This window comes from Elaeis guineensis, chromosome 9, assembly GCF_000442705.2.
Source record: "Elaeis guineensis isolate ETL-2024a chromosome 9, EG11, whole genome shotgun sequence".
NCBI lineage: Eukaryota > Viridiplantae > Streptophyta > Magnoliopsida > Arecales > Arecaceae > Elaeis > Elaeis guineensis.
The window spans coordinates 7,208,481-7,223,976 of record NC_026001.2 but is presented as its reverse complement, the minus strand read 5'-3'; the positions used below and the strand labels follow the sequence as shown (position 1 = coordinate 7,223,976).

Here is a 15,496-nt window from a genome sequence, read left to right as displayed (position 1 = left end):
AATATTTAAAGTATGTTAATTTTTAATAGAGAAGGTCTCATTTTTTTCATTTAGCTCTAGGTCTAAAAAATGTCAGGACCGACCCTGCCGCCTTCTTCTTGTAAACATGTAAGTGTGCAAAATAGAAGCAGAAGATTAACTCGACAACAGAGAGTCTAGCAAGGAGCCAATAGAAGTAATCAAGATGTGCAAGGTTTAACTTATCAGAGAACAAGCTCTCTCCTCGTCTAATTCGAGTTATATCATCGATCAAAGAAACAAGAAGATTGCTCACGAATTCCCCGCTAAAAAAGATGCTTGTGAATTGAGCAAGCCCGAGGCTTCTCAATCCTTCAGGCACCTGGTCGTAGAAGAACTCTTGCAAGCCAACCATAGTGAACACATTTGCAATTCTAAAAATAGTGTAGAGAGGAATAAACCACCAGATACTCATTGGAGTAGTCACCTTGGGCAAGTCAACCAGCACAGGATCTTTCACATTTTTAGCCTCTTCATCTCTAGCAGAGCTGCTACCACCATTGAAATTGTCATGAGGACCATTCGTACGCTGACTTATTGAAGCATGGAGATGCTTGAATGAATCCTTGTAAATTTTCTAGCTATAGGTATGAAGACACTATCATAAATTGGAATGAATACCATAATGGAGATATGTAGCAATGAAGCCCTGCAGTGTGGCTGGTGGTAATTGGAAGCTCTCTCCAATTCTCCTATCCAAGGTGCAACCTTGCTTGATGAAAAAAGTTGATGACTGAGGAAGAAGCAGTGGCACATATTATGCAGGACGCCCTCCACTTAATTTCCTCCACTTGACCAAACCTGTATACACCCTTTCCCTCTGGCCTGGACTGCAGGTGAATAATGAGAACCATGATTAAGCCTGTTTTCTGTAAGCATTAGGATAACACTCTTTAGTCCAGCATCTCATGTTTGGCACGTGATCCATGCTACTGATTATTGGATGGCTATTTATAGTAATTATCATATTGTGCATGTCTTTTTTTATCAGAAAAAAAAATTGTGATGCATGTAGTAACATAAATTTTGATATATAATAATCATTCAATTAGATTTCTATTTATTCTTTTTCTTTGGCTTGTCCTGATCTTTATCCATTTCATTAATCAATGTGAAAATCCTAACAGCTAGGCTAATGAGTGGAAAAAGCAAAATAGGTATATTTTAAATTCAGTTCTCTCCTCAGCCTCATTCTCGTCAAACTGATCGGCTCCGAATGCCTGAACGATGGCTCATGGCCACCTCGTCAGAAGATAGCAACTGATCCGTGGTTCCACTGCACTTAGGAGGGTAGAGTTGTCAGCATGGCAAATACCTGAAGCACTCTCCATTTAATTATCACTAGTAACAGTCAATATACAGAAGTAATCGATATTTCACACTCAAGTTGGTCGAATACTTTCAGATTTCAATAATTATCGAGTTTGATTAGAAATATTTTTAGTTCCTTCATGCAGCTTTGCATTAAAAAGTGGTCTTATCTCTTTAGCTGCAAGCATGCACGCACCCATCCATTTGGTGAATCCAACATGGGCCGACAACGATGAATGCAAGCAATACCCAGGCAAAAGAACCAACGGCAAATTAAAGGCCGAAAGAAAAGGAAAAAGGTTCGTTCATGCAGCTTTGCATTTAAAAGTGGTCTTATCTCTTCGGCTGCATGCATGCACCCACCCACCTATCCATTAGATGAAACCAACATGGGCCCACAATTAGAAATTATTAGATAGACTTAGTTTATAAAAAATAATGAATACCATAGATCAAGCCAATGAAAAAAAAATACAATAACACTATTTGAGTGGTTAAACAGATGTTTTGAAATGATTGCAGCTGCTGTGGCCGGTATTTTTTCATTAGCTTAGTCTGCACTTCATCTTGCACACCCCGGAGTTTGGTGATTCCTATGTGGTAGCGGCCACCATCGACTAGGATTCCAACTGAGCAATCCCAAAGCCTTGACCCTTCCATTTGACTGCTCCCTGTCTTTGCCCTCCAGTGCAGCTCGTGGAGTGGGAGACGAGGTTCTCCATCTCTGCCACTGAGGACTAGCTATTGGCGTCTCTATCTCATCCTACACCAGCGACCACTCAATACCCAAAACTACCGACTCCTATAGCCAATCTGCCCAATCTCCGGTGAGCTCAATGCCATCGTCGCATGAAAAGCAAGATGCTAGGGTATGCTCCAGGGGATATTGACATATTTTGCCTAGAAGGATTAACAACCCAAGAGGAGGGGGAGGATGAATTGGATTCTTTAAAAATTTTTATCCAATCTAACTTTAAGATATTATACTCTTCAAATTAATCAAAATTAAGTGCTTGTGTTGTGTATACAATATACTACAGCGGAATTAAGATATATAAGCAATAATATGCGAATTAAAAAATAAGTAATGAAAGCAAAACAAGCCACAACATAAAAACAACAAATTTATAGTGGTTCGGTGCAATTCTGCATCTACGTCCACTTTCTAAATTCTTCTTGAAAATTTCGTTATAATCAATCTAATTATAATGTATTTGTTTTACTCGGAATCACAAACAAATTTAGTTGGCTTTTTAGAATCATCAATTAAAATCTTTATGCTGATTATTTTTTGAATTCATAATCAATCCAATTAATTTTTTGGGCTCACTAATCAAAATCGTACAATATCTAATTTCGGGCTTAGATGGACGTAACCAAATTTTCTTTCACTCCCAAAAAATTTGTAAAGAAAACTCAAGAATATAAGGAATAAAACTTTCGGCACAAAAGAAACAGAAAATAAAAACTCTTTAATACTTGGAAAAGAAGTTGAAGGATTGCTCTTTTGAGACTTGACTTTTTCTCGATACTTGAGAGGATGTTATTGTTGATGGAGAAGATCACTTATATAAGCCCACCGAATTCAATGCATAACTTTCTTCTGTTTTCCTCTTCTCAAGAATATTCAATGGTGCTGTTACAAATTTAAATGTTTCACTGTATAATCCCCTTAATTTTTCTTTTCAAATGATTCTCTAGCCTTTTGTAAGCTTGAAAGTGGTTGGAGAGTGAGTTTTGACTATTGAAATATTTGGACTAGTTATTAGAGTAAAGAAATACCCATTGAAAAGATACAGAAAAACTAACTGTTATAGCTTCCTATGTCAGGAGTCGATTTGAATTTTTTAGGAGTCAACTCTAGCCGCCCACGAGTCGACTTAGCCTTATATTTAAAATTTTTATATTCCGTCTTTTCTGAGAGAGTCGACTCATCATCTTCATGAGTCGACTTGACCAGTCCAAGGGTCGACTCGAGATCTTTAGGGGTTAATTTGAGTTGAGATTCAAAAATATAGCTTTCTGTTTTTATCGGGAGAGTCGACTCGTGTGCGGCTAGTCAGCTCCAATCGTGCCAGAGTCGACTCCTCTTTTGGGGTCGACTCCTGAACTTCTTGAAATATAAAATTTTTTTATTTTATGCTTTTTCCGGTTCAAGGGTTGACTCCTATATTTATGTGGTCGACTCCACTAATTCAAAAATCTTTTGTTTCTTTTTTGAAATGCCTTGACTTAGCTTTCTTGAGGAGATTTATCCCATAGATAAAATCTTTAATTTGAGTATCTGAAAAGTCAGATATCCAACCTTAAAATATATGGTTAGAATTATAATTACTCAATATTTTATAATCATCAAAATTAATCATAGGATCAACAACGTGTTTGACGTAGATCTCTATATTACCATTACACATATTGCCTTATGGTTATATTGCCCCATGGCCAAGTTGGTGGACTTAGTTCAACTAATAATTTTTCGTATTTACGAAGACAGTTTAGGCTACAAGTGTGATCATGCCTAGATTTTTTATTTTGATGAAAGAAAGAGATAGCAAAGAGCTACTCCTAGATTTATTAAAAAAAAAAGTTATTTACAAAAGAATGATAAAACAAACCTATAGAGGGGCCAAAGAATTTATAAGGCAGGACACCAACATCCAAAGATCATGCCTAGATTAGATCCTTTACTTGGGCATATAGCCACACCACATGGGGTCTAGCAGGCTACCATTCAAAAGCATCTATTCTAGATGATCTCAACTTTCATATAAAATAATCCAGAAGCCCGAAACATCATCTTTTGATCGGTGGAGTATTGCGAAAATTGAAAATCCAGCACTTACCAAAAATATAATATAAATCATATTTTCAAATATCAAACTACTAATATTTTCAATAAATCTTATATTATAAAAATATTATTATTATTATTATTTTTTCTCGAGGAAAGCAAGTGGGTACACCATCAACATGCAATAGCTCAGCTGGTCGGCACTCATTTCTCCAAGTGAAAAGTCTCATATTTTAATTATAAGATCTTTTAAATTGCCGATGCTAATTTATACAAAAGTTAGGGTATCCAAGCAATGTATTAAACTACATATCCAATTGTATCGTCCATCATTGCGCTGAGAGAAGCTTAAATGAGAACCGGCAATTGTGTCCCCACCATTATTATGCTGTGACAAACACTCCCCCCTTCCCTTCTACGTCAGGTAAGGAATTTCTATGTGATTCGTCTACGAAAAAGTTGTGTCAAGGAAGCACCAAGGGACCACTTCACAACATTTGGGACCCAAAAGAATACCAAATGAGTCACCAAAAAAATGGTGCCAACAATAACATCCGTGTTATTCCTTAACTTAATTGAAGCAATTTAATCTTAATTATTTCTATTCTCATCATCAACATATGTCCTGTTTAGGCAATTTTATATCAACTTCACTAATTATTCAAGAGAGAGAGAGAGAGAGAGCAACATGTTGCCGTATCAATCATCTCTCAACCTCACTGCATGTGATAGTATAAACTATATTTTTATAATTTTTAATTACCTTTTAATCTCCTCAACTTCGTGTTTTAAAAATTTCAATCGCATCCTTCTTTTATCTCTTCGTTGCAGTTTATCCCTTCAGTCCATTTTCATTGCAATCTTTTCATTGGTTCTTTAGATGACTAAAATGTCTCCATCAGCATCATCTTTTCTCTTCTTCCTCATTCTCCTCTGGCTTCACCTTCACACTTCAGCTAATTGCGTCCTTAGACGGCCAAAATGTCTCCATCAATATCATCTTCAGATGATCAAAATGTCTCCATTAGTTTCTTTTGAAATGATCCGAAGAAACTATTCTTCATCTAGATATAAATGTAAAAGAGATATAGCAGTTTCTTTGGAGGATGGCCTTCTCATTCTTTCTCTTCACTTTAGATGTCAAGGATATTTTAGATTTTTTTTTTTTTTTTTTGATGTATTGGAGAGTAGTGGGAACAACCGACTGCTGACCAAGGAATTTATTAAGAAAAAGTCAATTATTTACATAGAGATGGGACAAGGGAAAATGTCTTAGGAAATTACACAACTCACTTTAGAGGATTACAGAGAATAAACAGTGATGGTAGGAATGATCCAAAATATAGGATAGTAGACAAAAGAGATTCGAAGAGTAGTATCCGAATTTCTACAAAGTGGCAGTGGATTATTCAAAAATCATCGACTGCAAGGACTCCATCATCGTCTCCAAAATAGAAAGTAATAACCGCAGAAAAAAACAAAACAATGAATACGAGGAGCTGGTCTCATAGCATCAACCATAGAAAATGAAGGCACAAAAATTTTAATTGCATCCCATAGAGAGCAGAAATCAGAAAGATCTTTGTACCGATGAAGCACAGACCAATCATTAAGAGTCCACATAATTTTGAGGGCTACTGACTTTACTTCAGAAGAAGTGCGAAGAAAAACTCTTCTATTCCTTTCGAGCCAGCAGCACCAAGTGAATGCTATAATCAACATGAAACCAGCCTGCTTTTGATTCTTAGCAAAAGAGTTTTGCCTCCAAGATATTAGGAGATTCCAATAGGTACCATTTGGAGTTGAATCGAAAGAAGGTCGCAAAATAGAGTCCAGATGGATGCTGTGTAAGAGTAAGAGACAAAAAGATGATCAACAGACTCAACTGAATAATCGCACAAGGGACAGCCACCCAAACGACAGTCAGTTTTTCTTTGCAACAACTCCCTGGTATAAAGTCTATTGTGGAGACTTAGTCAAATGCAGCATTTAACTTTTAATGAGACACAGCTTTTTCAGAAAGTATTCACCACCTTCCATTTGATTCTCCTAGAATTGATGAAGCCATAGAGTGAAGATGTGGAAAAGCAACCCGATGGTGGCGACTTCCACAATAAAAAATCGAGATTATCATTAAGCTGAAAGTTACCAAGCAATGCATGCAAGAGGATCATTTCCTCCTAAACAGCTGCAGCGAGATTAGAACCAACCTTAAAATTTCAAGAATTAGTTCTAACTTGACTCACAAGATGGTCTAGTGGGAATTTTATTGACAGCAGTTAATTGGAGATTGATGAAAATATCATATTTGATCATTATGTAATTTGGAAGATCCGATTAAAATTTTCTAAAGAGCATAGAATGTAGATACAATGTGGATAAAGCTTAGAGGGTCTCTCTCTCTCTCTCTCTCTCTCTCTCTCTCTATATATATATATATATATATATATATATATATATATATATATATATATATACACTGAGTAAAATGTAAGGAGAGACCAGCATATTTATAAAATGATGGTTTTGGAAATCATTAAATATTCTCTCTTAATTCTATTTGTGAAATACCTACCTTAGTTCTACTTTCTAACTATTGACTATCATATGCTCTCTCCTCCTTTTCTAATAAGATTAGACTTATTACATCAAAATCCCAAACAAATTTGACTCTAACTATTTCTGTAATTCGACTTTCAAACTTACTGAATTCCTCTTAAATATATTAGACTCTGTTGCGGCCAATCCCCTCGTCGCCTGATCGCCGAGAACGAGCGCTTGCAAAAGAAAGTCCTCACTGACCGGAGGTGGCTCTGGCGGGGACCCTCCGACGGTCAAGTCAGAGAGGAGACTAGGCAACAGTGAAAAGAAAACAAGGAGCTCAACGAGAGAGAGAAAGAGAGAGAGGGGGCAAGCCCAAGAGTTTCGAAGGGACCTCTAGCACTGTTGCCTTCTCCGATATATATAGTGGAGCATGGTATGGCGCCGTCATTAATGGCGCGGACAATTGAAGAATTGTCAACTCACTGTAGACTGTCAGAGTCGCCGTAAAGGTGTCAAATCGCCGTGGGGCTATCAAATCGCTAGAGTTGACCATGCCTTAGGCGGGATAATGCCCCTAGGCGGTAGTGCCGCATGCCGTTGTCAGGACTGACAGTCTCTGGCAGTAGTACGACGATTGGAGGAGCCGACCGACCATAGGTCGGCGGCCAGTTGAAGGGCGTCGGGTGGAAATTTGGGACCCCTCCGATAGTCAGTCGGGCACATCGCAGGAGTCGGGCATCGGACTCCATAGTGCAGCCGATCGGGAGAGAAAAAAAGGCCCGCCCGACCGACGTATCATCGGTCGGTCGGCAGCCGTTGATTGATCGGTCACGGTGGTCGTCGGTCGGGATCGTCCGTCGGGATTGGTCCGTCGGAGTCGTCCGTCAGTCATCCGTCGGTCGTCGGTCGGGGTTGTCCGTCGGATTCGTCCGTCGGTCGTCGGTCGGGGTCGTCCGTCGGTCGTCGGTCGGTCGGTATATCCCAACAGTTGTCCCCCCCCACTCTTGAGTCCGATGTCGTGTTGGCTCGCGTGAACACGTGGGCGATGGCTTCGGACGAAAGGAGTGGTTTTCCGTCTTGTCTTGCCCCGACTCTGACGATCACATCAACGAACGATCCAATATCGGTCGTCCCGACTGTAGGTCGAGCATGCACGTCGGATCGGAGGTCGGCCAACCTCCGAACGTTGCTCGTCAATACGATCATTCCGCAGAATCTGATAGTCGAGTAGCGTCCGACGTATTTGGATAGGATAACGATGGCAAGTCGAATATCCATTGTCCGGCCCTTGGTCGGACGTATGCATCGGGATGTATGATAAACAGTGGCAAGCCGAATATCCTTCGATCGGTCATGACCAGATCGGTATGTCGCGAATGCGACTGCGATCGTCTTGGCGTTTTGTCCTTCTTAGTCGAAGCTAAGTCGGCAAGTTAGCCAGCCGCATTAGTCGAAGCCCTTTGCCTTCAGAGGTGGGGGCCGTCGTAGATATTCCGCCCCTTCGATCTCCATCGTAGAATCCGATGGTCCTCGACGATCGAGACGTAGATTAAGCCGTTGGTTCGGTGATTCGTCGATCAGACCGACAACGGAGTCGTAGATTCGGCGATCGGCAATCGAGCCATGTTGGTCGGGGCCTTTTGCCTTCAGAGATCGAGGCCGTCGGTTCGATGATTGGTGATCGAGCCGTTGATTCGACGATCGACGATCCGCCTGTTGGTCGGGGCCTTTTGCCTTCAGAGGCCGAGGCCGTCGGTTCGGCGATCGGTGATCGAGCCGTTGATTCGGCGATCGACGATCGGCCATGTTGGTTGGGGCCTTTTCCTTCAGAGGTCGAGGCCGTCGGTTCGACGATCGATGATCGAGCCGTCGATTCGGCGATCGACGATCGGCTATGTTGGTCGGGGCCTTTTGCCTTCAGAGGCCGAGGCCGTCGGTTCGGCGATCGGTGATCGATCCGTTGATTCGGCGATCGACAATCGGCCGTGTTGGTCGGGGTCTTTTGCCTTTAGAGGCCGAGGTCGTCGGTTCGACGATCGGTGATCGAGCCGTTGATTCGGCGATCGACGATCGGCCGTGTTGGTCGGGGCCTTTTGCCTTCAGAGGCCGAGGCCGTCGGTTCGGTGATCGGTGATCGAGCCGTTGATTCGACGATCGACGATCGGCCGTGTTGGTCGGGGCCTTTTGCCTTCAGAGGTCGAGGTCGTCGGTTCGGCGATCGATGATCGAGCCATTGATTCGGCGATCGACGATCGGCCGTGTTGGTCGGGGCCTTTTGCCTTCAGAGGCCGAGGCCGTCGGTTCGACGATCGATGATCGAGCCGTCGGTTCGACGATCGACCATGTTGGTCGGGGCCTTTTGCCTTCAGAGGTCGAGGCCGTCGGTTCGGTGATTGACGATCGAGCCGTTGATTCGACGATCGACGATCGGCCGTGTTGGTCTGGGCCTTTTGCCTTCAGAGGTCGAGGCCGTCGGTTCGGCGATCGATGATCGAGCCGTTGATTCGGTGATTGACGATCGGCCGTGTTGGTCGGCGATCGACGATCAAGCCGTTGATTCGGTGATCGACGATCGAGCCGTGTTGGTTGGCGATCGATGATCGAGCCGTTGATTCGACGATCGACGATTGGCCATGTTGGTCGGGGCCTTTCGACGATCAGCGATCAAGCCGTGTTGGTCGGCGATCGGTGATCGGGCCATGTTGGTCGGGGCCTTTTGCCTTCAGAGGCTGAGGCCGTCGGTTCGGCAATCAATGATCGAGCAATTGATTCGACGATCGATGATCGAGCCGTGTTGGTCGGCGATCGGGCCATGTTGGTCGGGGCCTTTTGCCTTCAGAGGCCGAGGCCGTCGGTTCGGCGATCGATGATCGAGCCGTTGATTCGATGATCAGTGATCAAGCCGTGTTGGTCGGCGATCGATGATCGAGCCGTTGATTCGGCGATCGACGATCGAGCCGTGTTGATCGGCGATCGATGATCGAGCCGTTGATTCGACGATCGACGATTGGCCATGTTGGTCGGGGCCTTTCGACGATCAGCGATCAAGCCGTGTTGGTCGGCGATCGATGATCGGGTCATGTTGGTTGGGGCCTTTTGCCTTCAGAGGCCGAGGCCGTCGGTTCGGCGATCGATGATCGAGCCATTGATTCGACGATCGATGATCGAACCGTGTTGGTCGGCGATCGGCGATCGGGCCATGTTGGTCGGGGCCTTTTACCTTCAGAGGCCGAGGCCGTCGGTTCGGCGATCGATGATCGAGCCGTTGATTCGGCGATCAGTGATTAAGCCGTGTTGGTCGGCGATCGGCGATCGAGCCGTGTTGGTCGGCGATCGGCGATCGGGCCATGTTGGTCGGGGCCTTTTGCCTTCAGAGGCCGAGGCCGTCGGTTCGGCGATCGATGATCGAGCCGTTGATTCGGCGATCAGTGATCAAGCCGTGTTGGTCGGCGATCGACGATCGAGCCGTGTTGGTCGGGGCCTTTTGCCTTCAAAGGCCGAGGCCGTCGTAGATACTCCGCTCCTTCGATCTCTATCAGGATCTGCGCACGAGGAGCGGGGTGTAGGAGTCATACCTGCGATGCGTCGGTCTCAGACTCCGTTGTCGGGATGAGATCCGTCTATCGGTGGGGGGCTGCTGGGTTCAGCAGGGGCCCGACCTTTCTTCCACTTTTCCTTCCGGCCCGTGCCCTAGGTCAGGCACCGGTCGGAAGCTCCTGGAGGGCATCGGGTGTGCCGCCGGTTGCTCCACCGGCGAGTGCGGCGGTCGGATTGGTTGTTGTCGAAGGCTCTTGATCGCGTCTGTCAACACGGTCATCTACCGCACGATCGCTGCAATCTGCGCCTCCGTGGTCACCGCGGGATGGGGGGAACTAGGTTCCACCATGGAGGGTGGAGGAGAGGCCTCTTTCCGACGGGAAGAACGCCTCACCGATCCGGTGACCCTCGACCATTGAGCTCTTGTCTGTCATCTGGAGAGATGTTTCTAGTTCTGTGGGGGTTGCAATCCCTGGTGCTGTCGATGAAGCACTACGCTGGCCCCCCCTACCTGGCGCGCCAATCTGTTGCGGCCAATTCCCTCGTCGCCTGATCGTCGGGAACGAGCGCCTGCAAAAGAAAGTCCGCACTGACCGGAGGCGGCTCCGGCGGGGACCCTCCGACGGTCAAGTCAGAGAGGAGACTGGGCAACAGTGAAAAGAAGATAGAGAGCTCAATCGAGAGAGGGAAAGAGAGAGAGGGGGCAAGCCCAAGAGTTTCGAAGGAACCTCTAGCACTGTTGCCTTCCCCGATATATATAGTGGAGCATGGTATGGCGCCGTCATTAATGGCGCGGATAATTGAAGAATTGTCAACTCACTGTAGACTGTCAGAGTCGCCGTAAAGGTGTCAAATCGCCGTGGGGCTATCAAATCGCTAGAGTTGACCATGCCTTAGGCGGGATAATGCCCCTAGGCGGTAGTGCCGCATGCCGTTGTCAGGACTGACAGTCTCTGGCAGTAGTACGACGATTGTAGGAGCCGACCGACCATAGGTCGGCGGCCAGTTGAAGGGCGTCGGGTGGAAATTTGGGACCCCTCCGATAGTCAGTCGGGCACGTCGCAGGAGTCGGGCATCGGACTCCATAGTGCAGCCGGTCGGGAGAGAAGAAAAGGCCCGCCCGACCGACGTATCATCGGTCGGTCGGCAGCCGTTGATTGGTCGGTCACTGTGGTCGTCGGTCGGGGTCGTCCGTCGGAGTCGTCCGTCGGTCGTCGGTCGGGGTCGTCCGTCGGTCGTCAGCCGGGGTCGTCCATCGGGGTCGTCGGTCGGTATATCCCAACAGACTCTATCACTATTTTAATTAAATATTAGATTCTATCACTTACTCTTGCTTATCTATCTCTTCCCTCAGACATTCTTGGATAAGCTCTGTTCTTGATTTTATTAAAAAATACAATGGTTGAAAGAAAGATAAGAAGAAAATTAGAAAGGGAAAAAAGAAGAGATAAAGAGGAAAGATAATGGGAAAGAAGCATGTGAATTTCCACTTGCAAAATTACTGGCATTTGCAGCCAAGCTTAGTTGGTCCTTCTCTTTTTTCTCTAGGAGGGGTATTATGGTCAGGAAAATATTTGAATATTTTACATTCTCCTTCCACAAACCACGCTTGCAATTATTGCATTCTGGCACTCCTTCCACACCTATGCCCTTCATGAGAGTAAGATACTCGTCGAGTTTAACATGTCCCTTCAACTATGCGTTGAGCTCCACTCCATGGTATGTCAGAAAAATTTTTATATAAGTTTGTTTTTCAAAATTATAATTATCATAATATTTGATATAACACTTCAGCAAATCATGGAACTTGTTGGTAAGAATCTGGTTCCCCCTTTTCTCTCGTAGGTCCTAAGACAATATTAACTATAAAAATTAATTCTCTAAATTTATTTTTAAACATAAAAATTTGGAATGTAAGTTACATTCTTAACTCTGAATTTATCAATCATCTGACGCAATGTCATGAAAGATGATCACATACCATCTCACTCATTCTCTAATAGAGAGTCGTTATTGATGATGCATTTTAGCAGAACAAATATAGTAGTTTTACAATTTGAGAATTTGCATGATATTTTTCAAAAAGCACCAAAAGTAGCATGTTCAACTCCTAAAATATGATCAACTCCTAAAATATGATTGCCAAAAATTTGTGTTCTCTTTGGTAAGCTCCTCTAGAAACCATCCCTTCATTTTTATGACTTCCTCTACTTCTTTTGATCCATGAACTAACCACTCTCAGCTGGTTCTCTATTCATATGAAACCATCTATAACTGAAACAATTCTTTGTGACAATAGGCTAAGATGTTTCTACCAAAGCTTTTATGAATCACATCCTAAGCTGTGTAACTCATTCCATTGTTCGAACATGGAGCCTCTCTCTAGAATGTACGCTACCAATAACAGTACCATTTAGCAGATCAAAATCTTTTTGGCATTCGAATTTTCACTATAACATCTCATAAAATTCTCTACTACTGGTTACAAATATTCTTCTAGATAAATGAGATCATATACTTATCAATCTAATTCATTTGAAAAGCTAAAGAAGATTACAATCATGACTGCTATTTCATGAAATTTGATTTTTTTTTTTTTAAAAAAATGAAGTTATTTGCTCTAACTTTGTGCAGGCTACTTTTGACTCAGGGGTTTGTGGTCTCAAATGCATCCATATATTCCCAATTAATTTATTGATAAAGTCACTTTAGTTTACATCGAGTCATTCTTTTTGTTACTATTACACTCCCATATCTCAAAGACATTAGTTAAAGTTGTCTGGTGGTTAAAGTTCTGTCTAGTGCACCCAAATATCAAATTCAAAGCACAAAATCTTGCCTCGAATCAATTCTAGATGCTTCTTGGATGTGGTTATACTTACTTGACTTTAAAGCAAGCCCCACCTTGGGATGCAAAAAATTCGCTGCTTAAGATAATTGAACATACATGATGATAATCTAGGATGCAATATTAGATGTATGATGACTCCTTGAATTCCCATATGTAGGGCCCTTGTAACTGAAAAGAAAAGAAAAAGAAATCACATATGCCTACTTTCATGCAATGTATTATCAAGAACTTAATCATACAGGAATGCAGGCTTTGGAACCTTGACTGTTTACATGTGCATACATAAATGCACACAACTTGAAAATTGAACTTCAAGTTGGTGCACCATATGTCAATGGATCATTAGATTGCTCCATCAAGAATATGATCCGAATGTATACTAATAATTTGAGACCTTCAGTAGTGGACCTTTGTATCATTTTTCTTTTCTTTTCTTGTCTTTTTGTTTCCCCGAAGAGTAAAGACACTTTGAATCTTCTGAATGATTATACCTTAAGTGCAACTCACCCATGCTAAATTGTGTTAGGACCACCATATTAAGATATCATCTAAGTAAGTAGCCTCCTAATAACCCAATTAATCACTTTCGCAGCCTTAGCCTTGTTCCAATGAATGTCCTAATTATCGAAATAGATCATGCCATATTTTTTCCAATACCAAAAGACTGGACCTCGAGAACATTCCTAACCATCCAAATTGTCTTATACTTCCTTTGAACTCCACCTTTTCCTACTTTTGCTTTTGAAAGTTCTTCAATCCTTCATGCAAGAAAAGTATAGAATTCTCCAAATGAGAACATTAAAACGTGGTAGCTAAGCGAAGTCATTTGAAATTTAACCATCATAGCATTGACATGATGTCAAAGTCCACGGTGTAGATTTCTTTTTCTCAGATGAAATGTGGCGAGTTCTCCCTGTGCCATAGTCTTGGAGACCTTCAAACATTGACTAGGACCACGAACTATGTAACACGAAACAACAAGTTCCAGCGAATCCAACCCTGCCACACGGCCCTACATAAGGTGGGCCCCGGTTTCTTCCCATCCATTACTTGGTGACTTGGCTGTTGTCTGTTCTGTGGTGGATTTGCTGCTCAGTCCTTGAGCCCGTCGTCACCGACAAGTCATAGACTTGCAGGCTGGATCAACTTCTTGCCGTGATGATGGAGTTTGCACCTTGCCGGACCTAAATGTAATCCACCACGTCTACCCCTTGGCCATTAATCTCCAAAAGAACCAAAGCTCCTGCTGAGCCAGCCAATCAGTTTGTGCCACATACTCCAATACAACCTGGTCCTCTCAGTAACATTATTGTACTTGTAATTTTTCTTCGCCCCACTTGTTCCCTCTACAAATATAGCTCTGCCATAGGTTGGTTCCATTCCTATCACACACCACAAGAGAAAAAATGGCTACCACTGCAACCATTTCCTCTCTTCTTCTTCTTCTGCTGCTCCTCCTCCCCTCCCTCTTCCTCCCCATTTGTGGGCTAAGTGATACAAAAGCTGGGGCCCAATTCGCCAGACGGGCCCATATGAAGAAGCTAAGGCAGAAGGTGAGCCACCTCCACTTCTACTTCCACGACGTGGTGAGCGGCCGCAACGCGACGGCGGTGCGCGTCACCGAGCCGGTGATGAATCTTCCGTCGGCCTTCGGCATGATCACCATGATGGATGATTTGCTGACGGAGGCCCCGGAGCCGACGTCGAAGGCCGTGGGCCGGGCCCAGGGGATGTACGCGTCCGCGGCCCAGCAGGAGCTGGGCTTGCTCATGGCCATGAACTTGGTGTTCACGGAGGGGAAGTACAACGGCAGCGTGCTCACCGTGCTGGGCCGCAATCCACCGTTCCAGCAGGTACGGGAGATGCCGGTCGTCGGAGGGAGTGGGCTGTTCCGCTTCGCCCGTGGCTTTGCTCAGGCCCACACCCACTGGTTCGATCTCAAATCGGGGGATGCAGTTGTTGAGTACAACGTTTATGTGATGCACTACTGAAACTTATCGTTGAGATTTTAGATTGAACCAGTAATTAGATGTAGGATTTCTTTGTCATTTTCTTTAGTTTTGATTTCTATGCAGACTGGTGTGTTTGATCGATAGTTTTCTTCCTGTTTAATGTGGAGCATCTTGTTTATGGGACCCATCTCTAGTTAGGTTCCAAGCAGAACGTTTGAAGTTTTTTGGACGGATGGCTTGTGACGGAGCACGGTTGAAACAAAAGACAAAGTACGGGTAGCTGTGTGAGACCCACCTGGTTTCCAAGGGGGTGGCTACCGATCCATGCGATAAGATGTGTGATCCAAAGGGGCCTAAATTTCTAATGAGCATGGATTCCTTGCAGTGCACACACCCATGTATGGCCGCCATCATAACATGGACAGCTGCATATAATCACGGGCTGTATAATGCACGTCAGTGCACATTATTTGATGGCCATCCATCATATAA

At 43.9% G+C, this 15,496-nt stretch overlaps 1 protein-coding gene across 1 annotated transcript; it reads left to right on the top strand.

Annotated features, from left to right (window-relative positions):
- The first annotated feature begins 14,242 nt into the window (after positions 1-14,242).
- LOC105051849 (dirigent protein 22) lies at positions 14,243-15,189 on the top strand. Its single transcript, XM_010932483.4, has one exon. It carries the CDS (start codon positions 14,459-14,461, stop codon positions 15,041-15,043), a length of 585 nt encoding a protein of 194 aa, XP_010930785.2. The 5' UTR covers positions 14,243-14,458; the 3' UTR covers positions 15,044-15,189.
- The last annotated feature ends 307 nt before the right edge of the window (positions 15,190-15,496 follow it).

Coding starts and splice junctions, on each gene's coding strand:
- LOC105051849 (XM_010932483.4), top strand. CDS start 14,459: ATGGCTACCACTGCAACCATTTCCTCTCTTCTTCTTCTTCTGCTGCTC.